This window comes from Corythoichthys intestinalis, chromosome 7 (assembly GCF_030265065.1).
Source record: "Corythoichthys intestinalis isolate RoL2023-P3 chromosome 7, ASM3026506v1, whole genome shotgun sequence".
NCBI classification, from domain to species: Eukaryota; Metazoa; Chordata; class Actinopteri; order Syngnathiformes; family Syngnathidae; genus Corythoichthys; species Corythoichthys intestinalis.
This window is the reverse complement of record NC_080401.1, coordinates 59264960-59291543: the sequence shown is the minus strand read 5'-3', so window position 1 is coordinate 59291543 and position 26584 is coordinate 59264960. Positions and strand designations below refer to the sequence as shown.

The 26584-nt window shown below is 39.8% G+C and overlaps 2 protein-coding genes across 6 annotated transcripts in view; both read right to left on the bottom strand.

Moving 5' to 3' along the window:
• trappc8 (trafficking protein particle complex subunit 8) overlaps positions 1 to 12538 on the bottom strand; it is a 35491-nt gene extending 22953 nt beyond the window's left edge. For 2 of the 4 annotated variants that reach the window (XM_057842016.1, XM_057842017.1), the window contains exons 1-5: positions 12145 to 12538; positions 7935 to 8147; positions 4536 to 4619; positions 941 to 1030; positions 698 to 872 (exon numbers count right to left, since the gene is read on the bottom strand). In XM_057842016.1, coding sequence (XP_057697999.1) covers positions 698 to 872; positions 941 to 1030; positions 4536 to 4619; positions 7935 to 8147; positions 12145 to 12301 — 719 coding nt within the window. In that variant the 5' untranslated portion in view covers positions 12302 to 12538. The remainder of the gene's footprint in view (positions 1 to 697; positions 873 to 940; positions 1031 to 4535; positions 4620 to 7934; positions 8148 to 12144) is intronic. The other 2 variants (XM_057842018.1, XM_057842019.1) reach the window with 2 other exon arrangements.
• Positions 12539 to 14623: 2085 nt separating this feature from the next.
• Positions 14624 to 23086, bottom strand: commd2 (COMM domain containing 2). Of its 2 annotated transcripts, none has more exons than XM_057841641.1 (6): positions 22896 to 23086; positions 20064 to 20141; positions 19906 to 19988; positions 17614 to 17688; positions 17353 to 17454; positions 14624 to 15013 (listed from the first exon to the last, which is right to left on the bottom strand). In XM_057841641.1, exons 1-6 carry the CDS (start codon positions 22960 to 22962, stop codon positions 14810 to 14812), a joined length of 609 nt encoding a protein of 202 aa, XP_057697624.1. In that variant the 5' UTR covers positions 22963 to 23086; the 3' UTR covers positions 14624 to 14809. The 2 variants fall into 2 exon arrangements, with proteins under 2 accessions (XP_057697624.1, XP_057697625.1); XM_057841642.1 differs by having other exon boundaries at positions 14627 to 15013; positions 17353 to 17451; positions 22896 to 23085.
• Between the last annotated feature and the right edge of the window lie 3498 nt (positions 23087 to 26584).

The following is a 26584-nucleotide window of genomic DNA, read 5'->3' as shown; positions in this document are numbered from 1 at the left end:
ACTCATTTTTTTGTGGGCTGGGCAGCTGGTTTTGTGGGTGGAGATGGACTGAATTTTTTCTGGTTCGTTGGGGGAGGCACAGGTCTTTTTTTCTGGTGGGTGGGACCAAATTTTGTAGGGGGTGACTCATTTTTAGGGGGTCAGCTGAATTTTTTTGGGGGGGGACTGATTTTATTTTTGGGAGTCACTGAATTTATTGGATATCAAAATTGAATTTTCTGAAGGGAAACCCTTTTTGTGGGGTTTGCAACTCAAGTTTATTTTGGGGTGCACCAAATTTTTTGCAACTGTATTTATTGGGGGGGGGGGGGGGCAATTTTTTATGGGGCGAGTGTTTTTTAATAGGGGCACAGATTTTTTGGGCAGGAGCGACAATTTTTTTGGGTGGGCAAATGATTTTTTCAGGGGGGAAAATGATTTTTTGGGGGGGGCTGACTCAATTTTGGAGGGGGTGAAAATTATATTAAAGGATCGACTGATTTTTTTGGGGGGAGGGGGGGCTTAATTTTTGGGGTTCACAGAATTTTTTATGCCAGTTTTTGGTAACTGCATTTTTTTGCTATTGAATTTTCACTAATGACCCCCCCCCCCCAATCTTATTTTTCGTGTAGCTGAAATTTGATGATTTGATGCTGAAAAAAATGGAGTGTTGGAATTGCTCATTCAAACTTCCACAGCGGCAGTCTGACGGCGTTACCGTTGCTGGTCGCCTTGGCTGACGTCGTGAAGCAGCACGTAGTACTTGAGCGTGTTGGGGATGAACCACTTGGGCGTGGCGTAGTCTCCACTGTGCTGGATGCGGTGCTGCTCCTGCGACAACTTGACAAATTGCTCCACCGGCGCAGATTCGCCGGACGACACCACCAGCAGGCCTGGACGCCGGGTCAAGGAAACTCGGGGGTTGTCGCATGCTAATAATGGGCGCTCGGGACAAGGATACAAGCCAGGTAGTGGTTGAGGAACTCGTGTTCGGAGGCGGGCATCAACTGAAGGAAGTTCTCCCGGTAGGCTTCGAACCAGGGCGTGGTCGCTAGGCAGAAAAAAAGCAAGCCACAGTGATGGAGCGGCGCCACGAGTAGTAGGGCTGCCACAATTACAATTGAATGGAGAAATTGTTGACCTCAGAATGATCCAATTCATCTTTTTTCCCCCCAGCTTTTGAACTCATTTGCTGCCATCGACGACAATAGACGTTGGGGATGGGACGATACAGTTAAACTCACGATATGATGCATCTCCGTATGCCAGGTTCATGAACGAATACGATTAAAAAAAAACTAATTAAAACTTTTCAACATCATGCAAATTTTTAGGGCATTCATGGGTCACTTCCAGATTAATTTTGGGGCATCCCCAGATCACTTCCTGTTGGTTTTGGTTCATTTCTTATTGATTTTTGGTCGTTTGCTCATATTTTGGGGCATTTCTAGGTCACTTCCTATTGATTTTAGGTCTCTTCCTGTTGATTTTGGGGCATTTTTAGGTCACTTCATATTCATTCTGGGCCACTTTTGTTGATCTTGGAGAATTTGTGGGGTACTTCTTGTAGATTTTAGGGCATATTTTCAGGTCACTTCCTGTTAATTTTGGGTCACTTCCTGTTTTTTTAGTCAATTCCTGTAGATTTTGGTGAATTTCCAGGTTGCTGCCTGCTTGTTTTGGATAACTTTCTGTAGATTGTTTTGCATTTATGAGTCACTTCCTGTTACTTTTGGGTGACTTCCTATTAAGGACTTTCCATTTACAGTGGGGCAAATAAGTATTTAGTCAACCACTAATCTTGCAAGTTCTCCCACTTGAAAATATTATAGAGGCCTTTATTTGTTAACATGGGTAAACCTCAACCATGAGAGACCCAGAAAATCACATTGTTTGATTTTTAAAGAATTTATTTGCAAATCATGGTGGAAAATAAGTATTTGATCAATACCAAAAGTTCATCTCAATTAGTGCTGCAACGATTAATCAATTAACTCAAGTATTCGATTAGAAAAAACACTCGAATTAAATTTTGCTGCTTCAAGTATTCGTTTAATTAAAGTGGCGTTGTAGTGTTTTTTTTTTTTAAAGTGTTTGCATTTAGCTTTATTGATTTGGTTGGATACACTGACCTCTAGTCTGCCTCATTTCACATGGCTGAATCCAGCTACTCCCTGTTAAGACCAACCTAAGATAAGTTTGTTTGCGCTAAAGTTTTTTTAAAAATACATACGTATTTTAGTTTATAGGTATATTTAGCCGTTTTTGGTGGGAATATGTGTCTGAACCACTTGTTAAGAGCACTGTAAAAAAAATAGCTAGCGGACTTTTGCTATGTAAGTTAGCCAATTGTTTTTTTTGTTGTACATAGATCCCTTTTTTTTTTTTTTTTATACCGTTCGAGGCTCAGCTCAGGTATTTTAATTTATGTTCATTATCCGATTACTCGATTATTCGAACTAAATAGTTAATCGATTAATCGACTACTAAAATAATCGATAACTGCAGCCTTAATCTCAATACTTTGTTATGTACCCTTTGTTGGCAATAACGGAGGCCAAACGTTTTCTGTAACTGTTCACAAGCTTTTCACACACTGATGCTGGTATTTTGGCCTATTCCTCCATTCAGATCTCCTCCTGAGCAGGGACGTTTTGGGCCTGTCGTTGGGCAACACAGACTTTCAACTCCCTCCACAGATTTTCTATGGGGTTGAGATCTGAAGACTGGCTAGGCCACTAGCCACTTTGTTGCCCTGGCTGTGTGTTTGGGATCATTGTCATGCTGAAAGACCCAGCCACGTTCATCTTCAATGCCCTTGCTGATGGAATGAGATTTTCACTCAAAATCTCTCGATACATGGCCCCATTCATTCTTTCCTTTACACAGATCAGTCGTCCTGGTCCCTTTGCAGAAAAACAGCCCCAAAGCATGATGTTTCCACCCCCATGCTTCACAGTGGATATGGTGTTCTTCGGATGCAATTGAGTATTCTTTCTCCTTCAAACACGAGAACCTGTGTTTCTACCAAAAAGTTCTATTCTGGTCTCATCTGACCATAACACATGCTCCCAGTCCTCCTCTGGATCATCCAAATGCTCTCTAGCGAACCGCAGACAGGCCTGGACGTGTAGTTTGTTCAGCAGGGGGACACGCCTGGCAGTGCAGGATTTGAGTCCTTGGCGGCGCATTGTGTTACTTATAGTAGCCTTTGTTACTGTGGTCCCAGCTCTCTGTAGGTCATTCACTAGGTGCCCCCGTGTGGTTCTGGGATTTTTGCTCACCGTTCTGATGATTTTGACGCCACGGGGTGAGATCTTGCATGGAACCCCAGATCGAGGGAGATTGTCAGTGGTTTTGTATGTCTGCCATTTTCTAATAATTGCTCCCACAGTTGATTTCTTTACACCAAGCGTTTTACCTATTGCAGATTGAGCCTGGTGCAGGTCTACAATTTTGTCTCTGGTGTCCTTCGACAGCTCTTTGGTCTTGGCCATAGTGGAGTTTGGAGTGTGACTGACTGAGGTTGTGGACAGGCGTCTTTTATACAGATAATGAGTTAAAATAGGTGCTATTAATACAGGTAAAGAGTGGAGCCTCGTTAGACCTCGTTAGAAGACGTTAGACCTCTTTGACAGGCAGAAATCTTGCTTGTTTGTAGGTGACCAAATACTTATTTTCCACCCTAATTTGGAAATAAATTCTTGAAAAATCAAACAATGTGATTTTCTGTTTTTTTCTCCCCACATTCGGTCTCTCATGGTTGAGGTTTACCCATGTTGACAATTACAGGCCTCTCTAATCTTTTCAAGTAGGAGAACTTGCACAGTTGGCGGCTGACTAAATACTTATTTACCCCACTGTAGTTTTGGGTCACTTCCTGTTCTCACACTGGAAGGGGCTCCTCCCAGTCCAAATTTCTGTATTATAAGCAAATAACTAAATTTATATTTGAACTGATTAGTCAACTGATTGAAAAAAAAATAATGCTTCGTGGCAGCCCTAATCTTAAAACAAGAAGATCTGGAGAAAATACAATTTTGGAGAATGATCTCAAAAGATTGTTCTTGGGATCATGATCAGGATTTTGGATGATCTTGGAAAAGTAGATAATTTGAGGGGGGATTTGGGGGTTTCTTTTCTTTTGATAAGAAAGCCTGTGAAAATAGAGAAAGTTCTTGAAAGTTGGATCTTGGAGAACAGAATCTTGCCAAGAGGATGATCTTGTAGTTCATTCGAAGGACATTTATTCAGGATCTTGGGGAAAAAAAAGTAGTCTAGAACTGACAACAGGAATTTTGGATGATCTTGAGATGATGCAAAGAAGTGGGAAGATGAAAAAAAGAGAAGTTCTGGCAGAGTGAGGATCTCGTCATAAGGAGGATCTGATTGGTCCACCCTAAATCACGGGACGTACCTGCGATTAGACTTCTCCACGTGAACTACGGGTGAGTGTGCGAGGTTCTACTCTACAAGGAGGTGAAACACCAGGAGCACCGAGAAAGGGAGGGAGGCAGGAAGGAGTCTACGTCTAAGGCACACACGACGGGGGGTACCTGAGAAGAGCTTGGAGGCGCGCACCTCCGTCAGCGTCTCTCTCCACGAACTGAACCAGGGGGCGCTAGATTTAAGAGCTTCATCTGACAGGTAAAACAAAACACCACCCTCACTTCAAACACTATGACAATCTTACTTTGACCTGAATTCAGTGGTTGCCATTGACAGCTATAGACGTCCAATCCATTTGAGGCGGGAGGGCGAATGTCCTTCCCGCTTCAAATGGATTGGACGACTACAAGTGATTAAACCCATGGCAGAAGCATGAAAAGAGCTTTCATTGCCCCTAACAAAATGACTTGAGGGCGGCCATGTTGGTAGGGGAAACATTCCATTAAAGTCAATGCCCCAAGTCATAACTACCTTATTTCTTAATCAATGTCATTGCATTTACTGTTTACTCAATGGCTGCCATTGACAGCAGTAGGTGTCCAATCCATTTGAATGAATTGGATGTGAAACACTCATTTAAAAGAGCTTTAATTAAGTTTTTAAGAAGGAAGTACATCAGTGCCATGTACAGAGTCCCTAAACAGATATCGACAGAATAAATTTAAGCAATCTGGTGCGCACCAGAAACAGTCTGATGAACATTAGCATTATGTAGCATTCAAGCTAGCAGACTTTTGCTATGCAAGTTAGCCAAAATGTTGAAATTGGCTAACTTGCATAGGAGCTCTGTAGCCATCAGAGTATAAAGGATTTAAAAAAAAATTTTTAGGACCAGAAAAAACATTTTAGGGTGATTTTTTTTTTGTTTTTTTTTTGGTTTTGGGGGACAGAAATTTTTGGGAGCACATTTGATTGTTTTTGAAGAAAACTGAACTTTGACTGAACTTTTTTTTTGGGGGGGGGGGCTTTTTGGGTGTGAGAGACAATGCTCTCCATATTTTTTGGGCAACTTATTTTTTTCTGTGTGACTGATTTTTTGGGCAACTGAATTTTTGGTGATTAGTTTTTAGGGGCTGGGGGTATTTTGGGAGGAGCAACTGAATCTTTTTTGGGGTGAGCAACAATGCTCTCAATTTTTGGGTATTTGATTTTTTTTTGGTGACTAATTTCTTTTTGGCGGTACAGGAATATTTGGGGGGGGGGGGGACTGACCTTTTTTGGGGGGCATGAATTTTTTGGGGTGAGCGACAATGCTCCGAGTTTTTTGGGCAACTCAATTTTTGGTGATTCATTTTTTGGTGACTAATTTTTTTTTTTTGGTAAGCGGGTATTTTGTGAGGGGCAACTGCATATATTGGGGAGGGCAACTGAACTTTTTTTTTGGGTGAGCAACAACGCTTTGAATTCTTTGGACAACTTATTTTTTTCTGTGTTACAGTATTTTTGGGCAACTGAATTTTCGGTGATTTAATTTTGGTGACTATTTGTTTTTAAGGGGGGTATTTTGGGGAGGGGTAACTGAATATTTTGGGGGGGACGACTTAACTTTTTTGGGGGCAATGAATTTTTTGGGGTGAGCAACAATGCTCTGAATTTTTTGGGCAACTGAATTTTTAGTGATTATTTTTTTTTTGATGACTATTTTTTTTTTGGCAGGGGGGTATTTTGGGGGGCAACTGAAAATTTTGGGGGGGGTTACAAAACTTTTTGGGGGTGAGTGACTGCTCTGAATTTTTTTTTGGCCAGCTTATTTTTCCTGTGTGACTCAATTTTTGGCCAATTGAATTGTTGGCAATTTATTCTTTGGTAACTAATTTTTTTTTGGGGGGGGGGGGCATTTTGTGAGGGGCAACTGCATATTTTGGGGAGGGCGACTGAAATTTTTGGAGGGGTGAATTTTTTTGGGTGAGCAACAATGCTTTGAATTCTTTGGACATCTTATTTTTTTCTGTTATTGAATTTTTTGGCAACTGAATTTTCGGTGATTTAATTTTGGCGACTTTTTTTTAAGGGAGGTATTTTGGGAGGGGTAACTGAATATTTTGGGGAGGACTACTAAACTTTTTTTGGGGGGAAGGATTTTTTTTAGGTGAGCGACAATGCTCTAAATTTTTTTGGCAACTTAGTTTTTTTCTGTCTGAATTTTTGGGCTACTGAATTTTTGGCGATTTATTTTTTGGTGACTAATTTTTTTGGGGAGGAGGGTATTTTGTGAGGGGCAGCTGCATATTTTGGGAAGGGCGACTGTACTTTTTTGGGGGGTGAATTTTTTTGGGTGAGCGACAATGCTCCGAATTTTCTGGGCAGTTTTTTTTTTCTGTGTGTCTGAATTTTTGGTGATTTATTTTTGGGTGACTAATTTTTTTTTTGAGGGGGGGGGGGGTATTTTTGGAGGGGCAACTGAGTTAATTGGGGGTGCGACGGACCTTTTTTTTTTTTTGAGGGGGTGAATTTTTTGGGGTGAGCGAAAATGCTCTGAATTTTTTGGGCAATTTTTTTTTCTGTCTGAATTTTTGGGCTACAGAATTTTGTGATTAATTTTTTAAGGGGGTATTTGGGAAGGGTGACTGTTTTTTTTGGAGAGCAACTGTATATTTTATCAGCTAATATTTTTGCACCACAGTTCTGGGCAAATGATTTCTTTTTTCTGAGACTCAATTTTTGGAAAAGATTGGGTTGGCGACTGCATTTTTTCTGGGTGATTTTTTGTGTGACAATTTTTGGACAACTGAATTTTTTGCAACAAAAATGTTTTTGCAAGTTTTAGGTGATTTTTGAGGGGCGGGGGGCTGACTGAATTTTTTTGCGCCACAGTTTACGGCAGTTGATTTTTTTTTTTTGGTGACTCAGTATTATTGGTGAGGGGGTAATTTTTTGGAGGGGTGACTCAATTTTTTGGGTGACTGAACTTGTCTAGCCACAGTTTTTAGTGACTGAATTTTATATGTCAGTTTCTATTCAAACGCCCATGGCACACACTTACTTCCATAAAAACAAACAACACTTCAAATTGAGGAAACAACTTTCCTACTGTTGTAACTACTTGAGTGTTATTTCACAAAGAAACTTATTGGCTGGTACTGACCATGACAGATGTCCAATCCATGATGTTCATCTAGTGCAGGGGTTCCCAACCTATTCCACTAAGGCACACTGTGGGTGCAGGATTTCATTCTTACCAAACAAGATGACAACACTTTTTCCCCAATCTGGTGTTTTACAAGTGCAATCAGTTGATTGCAGTCAGGTGTGGCTTGTTTTAGCAGAAGCCTCATTGGTTCAACTGTCTCTGCTGGATCGGCTGGAACAAAAACCAGGACCCACAGTGTGCCTTGAGGACTGGGTTGAAAACCCCTGATCTAGTGACTAACTCAAAGTCTTATAAGATTGGATGTCCATCAAGGTCAATAGCACCGAAAGAGTTCATTTGTCTGTCTTGAAATCTCAATCCAGTTGCTTGCGAAACGAGCTAAACAAGGACCACACGAATGCGTGGCGCAAATTACCGCTGAAGCTGAGGTCGTAGTCTCCCGCCGCCACGGCGGTGGTGACGGCGCCCTCTTGCGGCTGGCAGGAGAGCACCACCCGGTCGAGCCGACGCCGCTGACCGGGGCTCAGGGCGGAACCCGACGGCGGGGCGGCGCCCGGCGTCACCTTGGTGACGCAGATGCGAAGGTTCTTGACCACTTGAAGTTGGTTGTTGGGGTCGCGCAGATGACCTGCATTCCGAAGAAAATGGTGCGCAGGTTAGGCGTATGAACCTCTGGGGAGCTCACTATACAGGACGCGATAGAAGGCTCACGAAATGACAATTAATGATGCATAGGTCAGGAAATCATTGTACAAAACAAGTAATATACAGAAAAACAAGCTCTTTTTAACCTTCTGCTGTGAACTGGTTTATCACTAGTAGACGTCCTATCCGTTTGAAGTGGGCGGCAATTCCTCCAACATCAAACCGATTGGACGTCTATGCCCATTAGTGGCAACCAATGACAAGATATCAGTTCATTTTGAGGCATTTGCAGGTCACTTCCTATCGAATTTGGGCTTTTCTGGATCACTTCCTGTAAAATGTAACATCCTCATGATTTTTGGTCACTTTCTGTAGAATTTGGGTTACCCCCTGTAGAAATCGAGGCATTTTGCGGGTCAGGTCCTGTAGATTTTGAGGCATTTGCTGGTCACTTCCTGTTGATTTTGGGGCATTTCTGGCTCACTTCCTGTAGAATTTGGCTTCATGTCGATTTTGGGTCAGTTCCTGTTGAATTTGAGTCGCTTCCTGTAGAAATCATGGCATTTTGCGGGTCACTTCCTGTCGATTTTGGGGCATTTGTGGGTCACTTCCTGTAGAATCTGGCTTCCTGTCGATTTTGGGTCACTTCCTGTAGAATTTGGGGCATTTGCGGGTCACTTCCTGTTGGAATTGGGTTATTTGTGGGTCAATTCCTGTAAATTTTGGGGCACTTCCTTTGAATTTGACTTTCTGTCGATTTTGAGGCATTTGTGGGTCACTTCATATCAATTTTGGTTTATTTTTGGGTCACTTTCTGTCGATTTTGGGGCATTCGTGGGTCACTTCATGTCAATTTTGAAGCATTTGTGGGTCACTTCCTGTATATTTTGGGGCATTTGCAGGTCGCTTCTAGTAGATTTTGGGTTAGTGGGGCAGTTCACATTATTTACTTTTAATTTTTAGACACTTCCTGTCAATTTTGGGGCACTTACCAGGACACTTCCTGTAGAATTTGGGTCACTTCCTGTAGAATTTGGGGCATTTGCGGGTCACCTTCTGCACAATTTGGCTTCCTGTCGATTTTTGGTCACTTCCTGTAGAATTTGGGGCATTTGTGGGTCACTTCCTGTTGGAATTGGGTTATTTGTGGGTCACTTCCTGTTGGAATTGGGTTATTTGTGGGTCACTTCCTGTAAATTTTGGGGCACTTCCTTTGAATTTGACTTCCTGTCGAATTTTGAGGCATTTGTGGGTCACTTCATGTCAATTTTGAAGCATTTGCGGGTCACTTCCTGTCGATTTTGGGGCATTTGCGGGTCGCTTCTAGTAGATTTTGGGTTAGTGGGGCAGTTCACATTATTTACTTTTAATTTTTAGTCACTTCCTGTCAATTTTGGGGCACTTACCAGGACACTTCCTGTAGAATTTGGGTCACTTCCTGTAGAATTTGGGGTATTGCGGGTCACTTCCTGCACAATTTGGCTTCCTGTCGATTTTTGGTCACTTCCTGTAGAATTTGAGTCGCTTCTTGTAGAAATCATGGCATTTTGCGGGTCACTTCCTGACGATTTTGGGGCATTTGTGGGTCACTTCTTGTAGAATTTGCCTTCCTGTCGATTTTGGGTCACTTCCTGTAAATTTTGGGGCGCTTCCTTTGAATTTGACTTCCTGTTGATTTTGAGGCATTTGCTGGTCACATCCTGTCAATGCTGCTTTATTTTTGGGTCACTTCCTGTCAATTTTGGGGCATTTGTGGATCACTTCATGTCAATTTTGAAGCATTTGTGGGCCACTTCCTGTCGATTTTGTGGCATTAGTGGGTCGCTTCTTGTAGATTTTGGGTTAGTGGGCCACTTCACATTATTTACTTTTAATTTTTGGTCACTTCCTGTCAATTTTGGGTCACTTACCAGGACACTTCCTGTAGAATTTGGCTGCATGTCAATTTTGGGTCACTTCCTGTAGAATTTGGGGCATTTGCGGGTCACTTCCAGCACAATTTGGCTTCCTGTCGATTTTTGGTCACTTCCTGTAGAATTTGAGTCGCTTCCTGTAGAAATCATGGCATTTTGCCGGTCACTTCCTGTCGATTTTAGGGCATTTGTGGGTCACTTCCTGTAGAATCTGGCTTCCTGTCGATTTTGGGTCACTTCCTGTAGAATTTGGGGCATTTGCGGGTCACTTGCTGTTGGAATTGGGTTATTTGTGGGTCACTTCCTGTAAATTTTGGGGCACTTCCTTTAAATTTGACTTCCTATCAAATTTGAAGCATTTGTGGGTCACTTCATGTCAATTTTGAAGCATTTGTGGGTCACTTCCTGTCAATTTTGGGGCATTTGCGAGTCACTTCTTGTAGATTTTGGGGCATTTGTGGGTCACTTCCTGTAGAATCTGGCTTCCTGTCGATTTTGGGTCACTTCCTGTAGAATTTGGGGCATTTGCGGGTCACTTGCTGTTGGAATTGGGTTATTTGTGGGTCACTTCCCGTAAATTTTGGGGCACTTCCTTTAAATTTGACTTCCTATCAAATTTGAAGCATTTGTGGGTCACTTCATGTCAATTTTGAAGCATTTGTGGGTCACTTCCTGTCGATTTTGGGGCACTTGCGAGTCACTTCTTGTAGATTTTGGGGCATTTGTGGGTCACTTCCTGTAGAATCTGGCTTCCTGTCGATTTTGGGTCACTTCCTGTAGAATTTGGGGCATTTGCGGGTCACTTGCTGTTGGAATTGGGTTATTTGTGGGTCACTTCCTGTAAATTTTGGGGCCCTTCCTTTAAATTTGACTTCCTATCAGATTTGAAGCATTTGTGGGTCACTTCATGTCAATTTTGGGGCACTTGCGAGTCACTTCCTGTCGATTTTGGGGCATTTGCGAGTCACTTCTTGTAGATTTTGGGTTAGTGGGGCAGTTCACATTATTTAGTTTTAATTTTTGGTCACTTCCTGTCGATTTTGGGGCACTTACCAGAACACTTCCTGTTGATTTTGGGTTACTGGGGCATTTCACATCATTTCCTGTTGATTTTGGTCACTTTCTGTATATTTCGGGGCAATTATTGGTCACTTCCCATTGATGTTGGGGCATTTATGGGTCACATCCTGTTCATTTGGGGCATTTTACAGCTCACTTGCTGTTGATTTTAGGGCATCTACGGTTCACTTCCTGTCGATTTTTGGGAATTTACAGTTAACTTCCTGTTGATTTTCGGTCACTTCCTTTTCCTTTTGGGGGATTTCGTAGTTCCCTTACATACCGTTTCGGTTTTGTTTTGCAATATTTATCCCTCATGAAATTTATGATTAGCGCAAGCTAAGCGCTACGCGCGGAACCAACTGTGGGAGTCTGGCGGACAGTTTATACATACATTTTTCTGTCTTGGTAGACGTAATCACCGAAAATTAACAATATTTACGAAAAATGCCTATAAAAAAACTAAGCCGTTGTATGATTTCAAATCAGGTTTGGATTATGGAAGATTGCATTATACATTTGTTAGGTTTTAATGTGAATTTTTCCCTTTGAGCAGTGTTTGATACAATAGCAATTTGTTACATTTGAGGATACAGTAATTAAGTATTAAAATGGGGAAAATAAAAATGTATCAGTACAGTATCGACCGATACAAAAATAAAACAATTGTATCGGTGCAACACGACTTGACACTCATTTGAACCCAGTCTTTCAACTTGACAGGTCTAAAAGCGAAGTCAATTGTACAAACAACGAAAACATCAACCAACAAACTACTAGTGAGAGTCCAGACGTTCGGGACCTCCAATTTAAAAAAGGAACAGTCTCAAAATGACAACTTTCTAAAGGTCTTAAGTATGGGCCTGTTAGCTGTCAAAAAAGCGCCCCTCAGGTGTCCCCAAGCCCGGGCAGGTGTAGCTAACAAGCTTGGTAACAAGCTAGCCGCTGTAATAACAGGGGTGGCTAAGCAAGCTAGGCTAGCTTTGCATGCTAGGAGTTCGCTCGTACCTTCGGAAGTAAGGCGGCAGAAAGGCCGGAGCAGCTCGGCGAAGTTAAGCCTGTTTTTCCGGGTGAGCCTCTCCGCCTCGTCGCTGCACAGCACGGCCACCATCGGCACGAAAGAGTCCTGGACGAACTCTTGGACGGACTGCACGCACTGCGCCATGGCGAGGCTAAAGGGGTCCTGCTTTGGACTGACCGGGGAGCGAGTGTTGGCGGCGGGTCGGGGCTCGGTCGGCGGGCGTCACATCATGCAGAACCGCTTCACTTCGGGCGGACTGTGAAGGACTCCCGCTCGGGTTTGGGGCCTGGTTGGCTACTACTGACTGACAGCCGCTCTTCCGGTTGGGAACGGGGAGACGGTGCGGGTCATGTGACTAGCACGAGGGACTGTCCCGGAATGTGCCTGAAGAAAAACAATGAATCTCCAACGAGCGTAGACATCACATATAGGGATATCTGTTATCGCTTGTCGGTCATTTTGTGTCAGTACCGTCAATGGAGTGTGTCATTTGAAATAGCTATTGCTCAATTCTCAAATTGTCTGGTTTAAAAAAAAAAAAAAAAAAGTCATTAAATGTATACTTTCAAATATTTTTTCAAAAATCTAAAATGTACTTTTTTTTCAAGATCGAATCTTAATCACAACCATATTTATTAGGGCTGTCAAAATTATCACGTTAACGGGCGGTATTTTTTTTTTATTATTAATCACGTTAAAATTAGGGCTGTCAAATGATTAAAATTTTTCATCAATTACAGCTTAAAAATTAATTAATCGTAATTAATCGCAATTCAAACCATCTATAAAATATGCCATATTTTTCCGTAAATTATTGTTGGAATGGAAAGATAAGACACAAGACGGATGTATACATTCAACAAACTGTACATAAGTACTGTATTTTTTAATTATAAAATAAATCAGCAAGATGGCATTAACATTATTAACATTCTCTTAAAGCGATCCAGATAGAAAGACTTGTTCTTAAAAGATAAATGTTAGTACAAATGATAGAAATTTTATATTAAAACCCCTCTTAAGGTTTTCGTTTTATTAAAATTTGTAAAATTTTCAATCAAAAAATAAACTAGTAGCTCGCCATTGTTGATATCAATAATTACACCAAGCTCACTCATGGTACTAACCCATAAAATTAGTTGGACCCAAGCGCCAGCAGAGGGCGCCAAACACCAAAAAACAATTAACAAGCGAACATTAGACTGTACTGTCATTTTAATCTGTTTGAGCGGGGCAAGTGCGTTAATTGCGTCAAATATTTTAACATGATTAATTTAAAAAATTAATTACCGACAGCCCTAATTAAAATATTTGACGCATTTAACGCACAGGCCTTGCTCAAACAGATTAAAATGACAGCACAGAGTAATGTCCACTTGTTATTTGTGTTTTTTGGTGTTTTGTCGCCCTCTGCTGGCGCTTGGGTGCGACTGATTTTATGGGTTTCAGCACCATGAGCATTGTGTAATTATTTACATCAACAATGGCGAGCTACTAGTTTAATTTTTGATTGAAAATTTTATCAAATTTTATTAAAATGAAAACATTAAGAGGGGTTTTAATATAAAATTTCTATAACTTGTACTAACATTTATCTTTTAAGAATTTCAAGTCTTTCTATCCATGGATCGCTTTAAGAGAATGTTAATAATGTTAATGCCATCTTGTTGATTTATTGTTATAATAAACAAATACAGTACTTTTGTACCGTATGTATCCGTATGTATGTATCCGTCTGGTGTCTTATCTTTCCATTCCAACAATAATTTACAGAAAAATATGGCATATTTCATAGATGGTTTGAATTGTGATTAATTACGATTAATTTTTAAGCTCTTATTAACTCAATTAAAATTTTTAATCGTTTGACAGCCCTAATATTTATATGGTTTGTCATCAAGCAAAATGTTTTTTAAGTTTTCACCGAGTTGAATGAGTTTCCTGCGTGAAAATAGTCTTATCTCATAGTTGCATGAACACGTCTCCCATTGACGGTGATAGACGTCTAATCCGATTAATTTACTGCCAGCCCTCCCATTTCAAATGGACTGAACGTATATTTCGGTCAACGGCAGCCAATGACTCAATAGATTTCATTAAAATACCGCATTATATATCAAATGAATGTGCCAATGACGACTTTTTAATACAAGATTATACAGGCGGCAATTCATCGTAATTCATCGATTGCACTTGAAAAATTGTGACTTGGCTCGATTAAGATCACACTAATTGCAAATAATCTCATTCGGTGATCTCTAATTGCACTATGAATTTACATCAGTTTGACTAGTAGACGTCAATCCGTTTTAACTGGGAGGGTGCCAACCCTCCCAGTTCAAAAGGATTGGACGTCTAGTGCCATCCACGGCGAGTTACAATCAATGAATTCATCGATTAATTAAAATTCCTCGCAATTAATCTCACGTGATTAATCAGGATGTGAATGAGTAACCATTGCCTAGAAGGTTTTATTATAAAAATCTTTATTCACAAATGTACAGTTTCAGTCATACAAGTAGGAAACAAAACCAAAAACCGATGAAGGCGATCGACGTTGCAGATCAACCTCGCGCCACTCGCATTTGCCCCATTTCTGTGCCCATGACAACTAGTCCACACTTATCCTCACCGGTAGAATTAGCGTGTCTGTTATTTGATGTTTCTCAGGACGCGTCGCGCATGCGTGCTCTTCAAGGCAGCTAGCGCCCCCTCCAGAATGGAGAGGAGGTGCAGGAGGGTGCTGGGGTCCACCCGGAGAACCTTAGCGTCGGAATCACTTCCTCGCCCGTGCGTCAGCTGCAGCAAAATGCTGAAGGAGGGCACCGTCTGTTGCCGTAGGGAACGGCTAGCCAACTGGGGGGGTGACAAAATATCAAAACGGTGATATATCGTGATATTTTGTATCCCAAAAGGTTAATGATATGTGTCTGCCAAGAACCAGAGCATTCACAGCCAGTCTTTCCAATGTTTGGGGCATTAACAGGTCACTTCCTGTTGAGTTTGAGTCACTGCCTAATCATTCAGATTCAGAGTTTATTTGTCATAGTCAAGACAACAACGAAATTGTGATTGGAGTTCCAACAGTACTACGAGTTAGTTCCCATGAAAGTGCTTGGTGCAGTGCAAGATAAAGGTAAAGTGTCCCTAGTGCCCTCAAAATCCCACCATAAATAATACAAAATATTGACACTTAAATCATTCAACATAACCTGACTGAAAATCAACAGCAAATAACCTGAAATGCCTCAAAAGTAGACTCACCGCTGACTATGAACGTCAAATCAAACCCAAAACCAACAGGAAGTGACATTGGAATCCCTAAAAATCAACAGAGTTAGTTGTCCGCTGCTAGCTAACCATCCGCCAGTAACTAGCCTTCTGCCGCTAGCTAGCTGTCCGCCGCCGTTAGCCGTCTTTCGCTAGGTAGCCGTACGCCGGTAACAAGCCGTCTGCCGCAAGCCAGTCGCCGTTAGTCACCCGCCACTATCCAGCCGTCGCTAGCTAGCTGTCTGCCGCTAGCTGGCCACTGCTAGCTAGGATTAGCTGTCCGCTGCCTTTAACCGTCTGTTGCTAGCTAGCCGTCCGCCGGTAACTAGCCACCCGCCGCCGGTAGCTGTATGCCGCTAGCTAGCTGCCTGCCCGGCGCCATTAGTCGCCTGGCGCTAGCTGGCCATTGCCAGCTAGCCGTCCGCTGCTGCTAACCGGCAGTCTGCCGCTAGGTAGCTGTCCGCCGCCGCTAACCGGCCGACCACCGCTAGGTAGCTGTCCACCGCCGCTAACCGGCCGCCCGCCGCTAGGTAGCTGTCCACCGCCGCTAACCGGCCGTCCGCCGCTAGGTAGCTGTCCGTCGCCGCTAACCAGCCGTCCACCGCTAAGTAGCTGTCTGCCACCACTAAGTAGCTGTCCGCCACTGCTAACCGGCCGTCTGCCGCTAGGTAGCTGTCCGCCGCAGCTAGGTAGCTGTCCGCCGCCGCTAGGTAGCTGTCCGCCGTCGCTAACCGGCCGACAGCCGCTAAGTAGCTGCCCGTCGCCGCTAGGTAGCTGTCCGCCGGTAGGTAGCTGTCCGCCGCCGCTAACCGGCCGTCCACCGCTAGGTAGCTGTCCGTTGCCGCTAACCAGCCGTCCACCGCTAAGTAGCTGTCTGCCACCACTAAGTAGCTGTCCGCCACTGTTAACCGGCCGACAGCCGCTAAGTAGCTGTCCGCCACTGCTAAGTAGCAGTCCGTCACCGCTAACCGGCCGTCCGCCGCTAAGTAGCTGCCCATCGCCGCTAGGTAGCTGTCCGTCGCCGCTTGGCAGCCGTCCGCCGGTAGGTAGCTGCCCATCGCCGCTAGCCGGCCACCTGCAGCTAGCTGTCCGCCCGCCCCTAGCCAGCCATCCGTTGCTAGCTGTCTGCCGCTAGGTGGCCGTCCGCCACTAACTGGCTGTCTGCCGCTAGCCGGCCGTCCGCTGTTAGCTGTCTGCCGCTAGCTAGCCTCCCGCCGCCGTTAGCCATCCGGTGCTGTTAGCCGCCCACCGCTAGCTAGCCGTCTGCCAGTTAGCCATTGCTAGCTACCCGCCCATCACTAGCTGGCTATCTGCCGCCACGAGCCAGCCACGGCTGCTAGCTAGCCAGCCCCAGCCCCAGTGCCACCCTAACCTCTTCCACTTCTCTAAACAAAGTAATTAGCTACCTTGACACCTACTGTTAAGGAACAGTATTGCATGATTACCGACCACTGGACGGAACAGACATTAATTAATTTTCCAAAAACATTGCACAGTGGTTGAAAAACACTATTGTAGAATGTTTTCTCAACCTATGTCTCGATAATTGTTGTATCGTCATATTGTGAGATCCTCGTTATCGTGAGCCTTGTATCGCCAATTGCATCGTATCGTGAGGTACCTAGAGGTTCCCACCTCTAGTGGGGAGGGTCTGTTTGGACTAACTCCGGCCCAGATTTATTTATTTACTTTACCCGAACAAATTCGACGTCTGGTGGCATGCACCGAACGGCGGTGCTCGGAATACGAATCGCGAAATACAAAAGCATATGAATTCCATCAATGTAGCATGTTAGCACAAATAGGGCGCTATCTGCTGGCCAAAATCTGCTTAGCAGGAACAGGTCTACTCACAGCGATGCCGACTATAGACATGTAAAACATTGATAGAAAGTTAGATATGATTTTGGTAATCACGTACGCACCTGCACGTCCAACCTCCACTGGAGGTTGTGGTAAGCGGGCAAGTTGCGAGGCAGCAGACTCAAGATGCTGCGGATCTCGCTGCCGTGTTGCTGGTACATCTGCTGAAAAAATCCGGCCGTTAGCAAGGATTCCGCTGTCGACGTCTAATCCATTTGGACTATCCGGTTCCAAATGAATTGGAATTCTTGTGCCATCAAAGACAGCCTATGACATTCATATAAAGATTCCCTATTTTATTTTTTTTAATATATTGACATCACCTGCAGGAGGTTCTGGTTGAGCTCATCCCCAAACTCCAAGGACAAGACCGAGTCCACAAAGTCCGCTTCTGACAGCTACACGTACAGAAAACAACATTTGAACAAACAAAATAGATTTTCGTTGTTTGAGCATTTCATTCTTCACACTGGAAAAACATAACAATCAAATATTAAGACTAATAACTTATGGGTTGCCATTGACAAGGATAGACATCCAGTTTGTTTAGAATGGGAGGACTGGCTGCTTTTTCAGTGCCGGTGATGGCACTCGACGTCTTAATGGATTGGAAGTTTAGCGCCATCAATGGCAGTCAGTTAATCGTAAATATTCACCAATGTTTTTTTTTAATATATATATTTTAACAATTTGTTTTTAATTTCTAAATTAAAAAAAAAAAATTTTAAAAAGCATATTTTCACATTTTCTTTATAAAAATGTTGCCCTTTTTTTAAATTAAAAATTTAAATTGAAAAACATTTTAAAGAAAATTATCAACTGACAGTATTTTTATGTTTAGAAAAAGAGAAATATGTCAAAGAAATTTATTATTTAATGTTTTTTTATTCAGCTTTTCAAATTAAATTTTGTAAAAAAAAAAAAAATATATATATATATATATATTTAATTAATTAATTTTATTTATTTATTTAAGTTTAACTATAAGAATATTTACCAATTTAAAATTCTTTCAGTGCCATTGAAGGCATGTTTAGCGCTGTGAATGGCAGCCAAAAGGGTTACTAGTGAATATTCTCCAATTCATTTTTTTTAAATATATGTTTTGAGAAAATTTTGATTTTTTTCTTCTCCTTTGTCTTTTTTAAATATATATATTTTAACCAAATTTTGTAAAATTTCTGAATAAAAAAAGCATATTTTCACGTTTTCTTTTTTATAAAAATGTTGCCCTTTTTTAAATTAAAAACTAAAATTGAAAAACATTTTAAAGAAAATTATAAAACTGACAGTATTTTCATGTTAAAAAAAAAAGATAAACATGTCAAAGAAATTTATTATCTAATAAGGTTTTTTATTCAGCTTTTAAAATTAAATTTTGTAAAAAAAAAAAAAAAAAAAAAAAGAAAAAATTTTTTATTTATATTTTTAATTAATTAATTTTATTATTTTTTTAAAAAATTTTAAGTTTAACTATAAGAATATTTACCAATTTAAAATTCTTTCAGTGCCATTGAAGGCACGTTTAGCGCTGTGAATGGCAGCCAAAAGGGTTACTAGTGAATATTCTCCAATTCATTTTTTTTTAAATATATGTTTTAAGAAAACTTTGATTTTTTTTCTCTCTCCTTTGTCTTTTTTAATAAAATTTGTCCTTTTTTTTTTTTAAATAAAATATTTTTTCAAGAAATCTGAAAAAGAAAAAGCCTCGTATTTTCATGTTTTGAATTAAAAAAAAAAGGAAATCGTATTAAGTTTTTACCTTTTTTTTAGCTTTAAAAAAAACAATAAATATGTAAATGAATAATAGTTAAATAACAATAAATAAAATAAATATATTTTTTTAAGTTTAAATATACAGGTGTGAATATACAAAATAATGACTGTTTTTGGCTGTTTTTTAATTTTGCTTTTATTGCAAAAAAAAAAAAAAAAAAAGAATGATCAGAGAATATTAACCTTTTGAACTGATCAATTTAAAAAAAATTAAAATTGCTTAACATTTTTAAAATGGTGGAGGGAATATTTTCAGTTTTACTTTTATTAAACAAATTAAGTTTTAAAAAACGGTTTATCTATTTCAAATATAGATTTTAACAATTTTTTGGAAAATTGCCCAAAAAAAAAAAAAAAAAAGCATATCCCCCATTTTCATTTTTAAATTTAAAAAAATCAATCAGGAAGTTTTTTTCTTTTAATCTAAAAATTATATATTAATATATATTATACATTTATAGGGTATTAAATATATATAATATACACATTATATATATTATATATATTAAAATATAAGAACAATAAACATTTTAAAAGTGAAAATAAAATTTTCTTTTGAATGAAAATATAACAAACACGCTAAAAACATTTTTAAAAATCCCATTAACTGAAATAATAACTTGGATCATGAAAATAATGAATAAAAGTTTAAAATTTCAAATATATGAATATAAAAAAAGAACATATACTGTTCTTATTTTTTTAAATTAACTTTTTATTTTTTTTTAATAAGTGGAGAATGTTTAAATTTACTCCCTTTTTTATTTTATTTTTTTTTCTGATTTTAAAAAATAGACATAAAAAAAAAACTACTTATGTTTTAAATTTTAAAAAATGACCATGTGTTTGGAGCTCTGGGTCATGAGGTACATGAGTCCCTCCACGCCGTGCTGAACCATTTCCACGGGAACGGACAGCTTCCCTGCAAACACGTGGCGGGCGGGTCAAACAGAACCGCCGGCGACAATTCCACGACGACGACGACTGGTTGACTTACTGGCGGCTCCCTCGTAGACTTTGGGGCTGATTCCTCTCCTCAGGAACTCCAGCGCGATACGGCCAAACTCTCCCACCACTAAGGCCACATATCAACACTTCATGAAAGGGGCGGGGCTCAGAGGGGTTTGCGGCCATAAAAGACGTGTGGTTAAGCGAGGCGAGGGTTAAACAGAAAGCTAAGATGATGCTTGAAGCTGAATTAATGTGTTTAAGTGTTAAAATATCTCTAATAATGCTGCAATGATGAATTGATGAACTTGAGTAATTTGGTAGAAAAAAGCCTGGAATCAAATTTTGCTGCTTCAAAGAGTCGTGTAATTATAGAGGCGTTGTAATGATTTCTTTTTAAAGTGTTGGCATTTCGTTTTATTGATTTTTGTGGGTAAGCTTCCCCCAAGCGGCAACACTGAATATAACATAACATTTAACATGGCTGAATACAAATGCTCCCTGTTAAGACCAACATAAGTTTGTAAGTTTTTGTTTGAGCTTATGATTGTTTATACGTTTGGATTTAGTTTAGAGGTCTACTTAGCATTTTTGTGGCGATATGTGTTTGAATGATTTGACAGCATTGTTAAAAAAAATAAAAAGTTAGCATTTTATAGTATTTAAGCTAGCGGACTTTTGCTATGCAAGTTGGCCAATTGTTCTTTTTTTGCACTTAGATCCTCATTTATTATTTTTAGGGCTGTCAAAATTATTGCGTTAACGGGCGGTAATTAATTTTTAAAATTAATCACGTTAAAATATTTGACGCAATTAACGCGCATGCCCCGCTCAAACAGATTAAAATGACAGCTCAGGGTCATATGCACTTGTTACTTGTGTTTTTTGGAGTTTGGTCACCCTCTGCTGGTGCTTGGATGCGACTGATTTTATGGGTTCAGCACCATGAGAATTGTGTAATTATTGACATCAACAACAACTACTAGTTTATTTTTTGATTGAAAATTTTACAAATTTTATTAAAACCAAAACATTAAGAGGGGTTTTAATTAGGGCTGTCAAAATTATTGCGTTAACGGGCGGTCATTAATTTTTTAAAAATTAATCACGTTGAAATATTTAACGCAATTAACACACATGCCCTGCTGAAACAGATTAAAATGACAGCGCAGTGCAATGCCAACTTGTTATTTGGGTTTTTTGGAGTTTTGTCGCCCTCTGCTGGCACTTGGGTGCGACTGATTTTATGGGCTTCAGCACCCATGAGCATTGTGTAAGTAATTTTTGACATCAACAATGGCGGGCTATTAGTTTATTTTTTGATAGAAAATTTTGCAAATTTTATTAAAACGAAAACATTAAGAGGGGTTTTAATATGTTCTATAACTTGTACTAACATTTATCTTTTAAGAACTACAAGTCTTTCTATCCATGGATCACTTTAACAGAATGTTAATAATGTTAATGCCATCTTTTTGGTTTATTGTTGTAACAAACAAAATACAGTACTTGTGTACAGTATGTTGAATGTATATATCCGTCTTGTGTCTTATCTTTCCATTCCAACAATAATTTACAGAAAAATATGGCATATTATATAGATGGTTTGAATTACAATTAATTAAAATTTAAGATGTGATTAACTCGATTAAAAATTTTAATCGTTTGACAGCCCTAATTATTTTTTTATACTTGTTTGACGGTAAACTCAGGTATTTTAATTTATTTTTGAATGCATTTACTGCTCTTGTGAATTGAAAGTGCAATTCTGCATCATTTGAAGAAACAGATGTTTTATTTTGTATTTAATGCTGTTTTGAAAGTGCAATCTTGCCAAGTCAAAATAAATGTTATTGCATGCATAAACCTTTTTCTTTTTCAGCTTCTAAAAAGTTTTCTGCAAAACACATTAAATGTTTGTAATTCGATGACTAGATTATTCTAAGTAACTCATCAATAGGTTAATTGATTAAAATTAAAAAATGAAGTTGCTATTTTGGTCAAAACGTATATATGTTAAATATTGCTATTGATTCAGAAAAAATAGTTGATTTTTGAGCATCTAGTGTAAAATCTGAGACTTTTATAGCCATTTTAAGTTGTGTTATACTTATATAAATAATAATGAATCGGGATTTTATAAGGGAACCACTTTAAAAAATTTTATGCCACTGATCATGGAGACACATATATGGCTAAGGTAAGTGCCTGTTTTGGTTTTAGTTCCGTAGCAGCTTTGGTTTTGTAAATATTTGAATTTAAAGTTTTTGAAATTAACCCTCCCCTAAAAATCAGCCCCGTTTCCCGTGTCATGTCAATAGGTTATGAAGTCTATGTGCAAGCATAACATCTTTTTAACATTTTTTTTTTTACATCTTCTTTGTTTTCTGCAACACATTAAATGTTTAATCCGATGACTCGACTATTCTAAGTAACTAATCGATAGGTTAATCGATTAAATAATCGATACTTGTACAACCTGTTTACATTTGTTCCGCCACTGTTTCCATGATCTTGATCATAACTTGCATTGCCATTTTTCCATAACTACTTAGATTTTAGATGTTTTCAAAACATTTTTGACCTCAAAATTTTTCGAATCTCTCTTTTTTTTTTTTTTTTTGGAGCCTTTTGGCTGCTCATTGAGGTTAAGTTAGTTGCTCCTACAAATGAGCCGTTTATTATTTAAAAAAATATATATGTATATTATCTAAATCAAATCAAATTTATTGATATAGCACTTTACAAAAACCTGAGAGGACCTCAAAGGTTGTTTTTTTTTAAGCTAAAAAGGGGGGTTTCTCCCATTATCACATCCCATGACAGGCAAAGCAGTGGGGGGAAAAAAATAGAAATTTGGCGGTTTTTTTTTTCATTTTACCTGCCGCGTCCACTTTGTTAAGAAAGTGGAGGTGTTCTTTGTGCTCTTCGGACAAAACCAGCAGCATGTTGACGACGTCAAGTATGACTTTTAATGCTGCCAAAATGAAAAGACAGCTCCGCGAAAATCCTTCGACAACCCGGAAGTGTGATGTCCCGCCTTCTTCTTCTTCGCTGCCTCTTTGCGCCCTCAGCTGCATTTGCTGCCATCTTTGGTCGGAACGTGAAGCACGTGTGTAACTTGTCGCAGGAGGTATTTTATGGGACAAATACTTCGAAAATTTACTTTTAAGGTGCATTTTGGCAAGGACGGGTTTGTTTTTCACTTCAATTTTTCGCTGTCATTTTTTTCTTAACCTTTTGTTAAAGATAGTACGGAGCCCCCCGGGTGCCAGGGTAGAAAAAAAAAAAATCATAGCTAATTCTGTACCCACAGTTTAGTAATCAGTGGGTACAGTTTACTAATCTGTACCCACAGTTTAGCAATCTGTACCCACTCAACTTTACCCATAGTTTAGCAATCTGTGGCTATGCCGTAGAATAGCAATACTTAAAGGGGAAATGTGAACTAAGGTTGGCCAACCATGTTTTTGAATAATATCAATGGCTAAACAATTATAAGCATATTTTCATTTTTTTTTTTTTAACGCAACCCTTCCAGATTGTTTGTTTAACCCATAGCAACGCCCCTGACAACGAAAATGCTTTTCTTCGGCAATCTTCGGAAAACGACGTCACACTGGGAAGTGCGAGAAAGTCCGCCATAGAACAGTATTGTTTGTTGCATTGCCTCTCGGTAAGATGCCACGGCGGTGTGTGGCGATGTTTTGTTCTCACTCGAACGAAAAGTTGTATGAGTGGCCAAAGGATAGCAGGGCACGTCAATGGACATCTTTCGTTCGCACGAAGCGAATGAATTTCACGCCATCATCGAGTTGTCTTCTCTGCTGCAAACACTTGGAAGATGCCTGCCTCCTTAACCGGTCTGCTTCTGATCAAGGATTTGCCAAAAAGTAAGTGTGATTTTTGGATAGATGACCGATGACTTTGTCAAAGCAGAGCTTCCAACTGTTGTGGAATGAACAGTGTAAGCTAGCGAACTTAGCTAAAAGTTAACTCGTGGCAATCCCCGATCATTGTTGTTGTTGCGTTCGCTAGTGTTACGTCCCAAGGACGGCTCACGAAGGGCGTAACATAAAACGAGCCACACAATTTCACAAGTGGCACAAAATTTACACAACAAACTCGCAATGAATATGGTAAATGGTGTTATACTTATATAGCGCTTTTCCACCTTTCAAGGCAATATGTACAAAATGTAGATGAAGCGCGGCTTCAGGGTAAGCCCAGGCCAAACAAACAAAAGGAATCTACACTTGAACCCCAACCGCTAACTAAATCCTGATCATGAAAAAGAACGAAGAAAAGACAGCCACTACCCTAGCTTCTTACGCTAAAAAAAAAAAAAACAGGAGAAAACGGGTTGAACAGAAATGGCGACTTACCCCTTCTTGCTTCAGTGCTCTTATTTACAGTGGTGAACAAAAACGATCCAATAACAAATAAACACAAAAGACCTCACCGAAAAAGCGGGAGTGTATCAGACTAGCGATCAAATGCAAACGAGCGTGAATGGCGAGCTAACAGCTGCGAGGAGGACCGCGGCAGAATGCTGTCAAATGTGAACGTTGACAGCTCAAGTCCCGCAGTGAATCATGGGAAATGTAGTCTCGGGACAACACTGAAGTGGTGCTTTGTAATCTGTTCACTTGTCTGGAAAAACTACATTTCCTCACGCCATTAGACGCCAATTCCTGCCGAGAGCTGTGCCGGGCTGTGTTCTAACTTTTCCATAAGAACTGCTCCATGTGTTAATAAAGAGACTTCTGTTCCCGGTGTGACGTATCACTTCCGGGTTTGTCCCCTTTCAGGCTGGAACTTCGGAAACGCGATTATTTTGTCAAATATACAACATATAAATTAGTTTTTCATGCTTTATTTGTTGGACAATGTTTAATTACTTTACTTGTGACCCTATTTGGCATGTGAAGAAATTAGTTCACATTACAGCCTTAACGGTTGATTCAGAACCAGAAGTTTATCACTAGTTACTTTGCCAAGTAATTAATTACTTTTACATTCAGGTAACTGAGTTACTAACGCAATTACTTTTTGGGAGAAGTAATTTGTAACTGCAAATAATTACTTTTTTAAAGTAAGATAACACTGGTTAAAACCAACATAAGCTAAGTTTTTGTTTGAGCTAATGTTTTTTTATGCATTCGTAATTTGGTTTATTGGTATATTTAGCCATTTTTTGTGGGCATATGTGTCTGAATCATTTGTTAAGACCACTGTAAAAAATATTAGCATTTTATTGCATTTAAGCTAGCAGACTTATGCTATGTAAGTTAGCCAACTGTTCTTTTGTTGTACATGGATCGTCATTTTTTTTAAAAATACCGTTTGAGGCTCAGCTCAAGAATTTTTATTTTTTTTACTCGATTATTCGAACTAAATAGTTATCGATTAATCGATTACTAAAATAATCGATAGCTGCAGTGCTAAAGCATTCCTTGGAGAACGACTCAACCAGACAATGTCATGGCCTGCAATTAGCCCAGATCTCAACCCCATTGAAAACCTGTGGTGGAAATTGAAAAAAAAAAAAAAGGTCCACAACAAGGCTGCCGACTTGGCAACTGCAATCAGAGTTGGCACCAAATTGATGAATACTCATCAAGTCCATGCCTCAGAGACTGCAAGCTGTCATAAAAGCCAGACTTGGTGCTACTAAATACTAGATACATTTTGTTATTTCACTGCTTGTTTCTCATGATTCTTCAGAATGGAGTGATTCCATATATATTTCCCTGCACTTGCTCTATAAAAGTAACATTTACTGACCACCACGTTTTTTATTCATTTCTTTTAGTGTTTCTGAATGCTAAAGAGTTGCACTTTTGAACTAATTCATTATTTTTTTCAAGCTTTTTATCAGTTTATTCTACATGATAAAATGTCTGAGTGAGTGCTCGTCTGACACTGGTGATTCCATACTTTTGGATAGGGGTTGTATATATTAATTAGAGCTGAAACGAATGCTCGAGTTTAAAAACTGATCCGAGTAATTTTATTCACCTCGAGGAATCGTTTAATTTTGCCAGCTCTAAGCATCACGTTTTGCCCGGACTATATTAAATTTGGGACAACGCGCTGACGTCACGTGCGTAGAGGAAGCAATTAAAAAAAAAAAAAAAAAAAAAAAACCTTACTGCAGCCGACAGCCGCAACTAACGACGCCGATGTTGCTAAAAACTATGCCCGCATGATGCTAGTGTGGTAGCAGGTAGGGTCCAATGAGTCTCATAGATATCGCATGCATTTAGGACTAGATGCGAAATGACAGACTCGGCCGCGTCAGGGCAGTGTTAGTAAACAGCCGCCATCTTTAAGCAGTAGACTTCTCAGAGCTAATAAATATAACATTACTGTCACTCACGTAACGTTAGCCCTTCGGAGGGCTAGATGTCGATTGATTATGACCACTGTCGATGCGTGGCTGACATGTCTTACATGCAGGGTTTATTTAATCTGTAAAAACACAGCGCTGTAGAGTGATGAGGGTGTAAAATTAAAACATAATAAAGCTAATTGTCAGTTTTAGCTCAGTAGTCATTGCTGAATAAA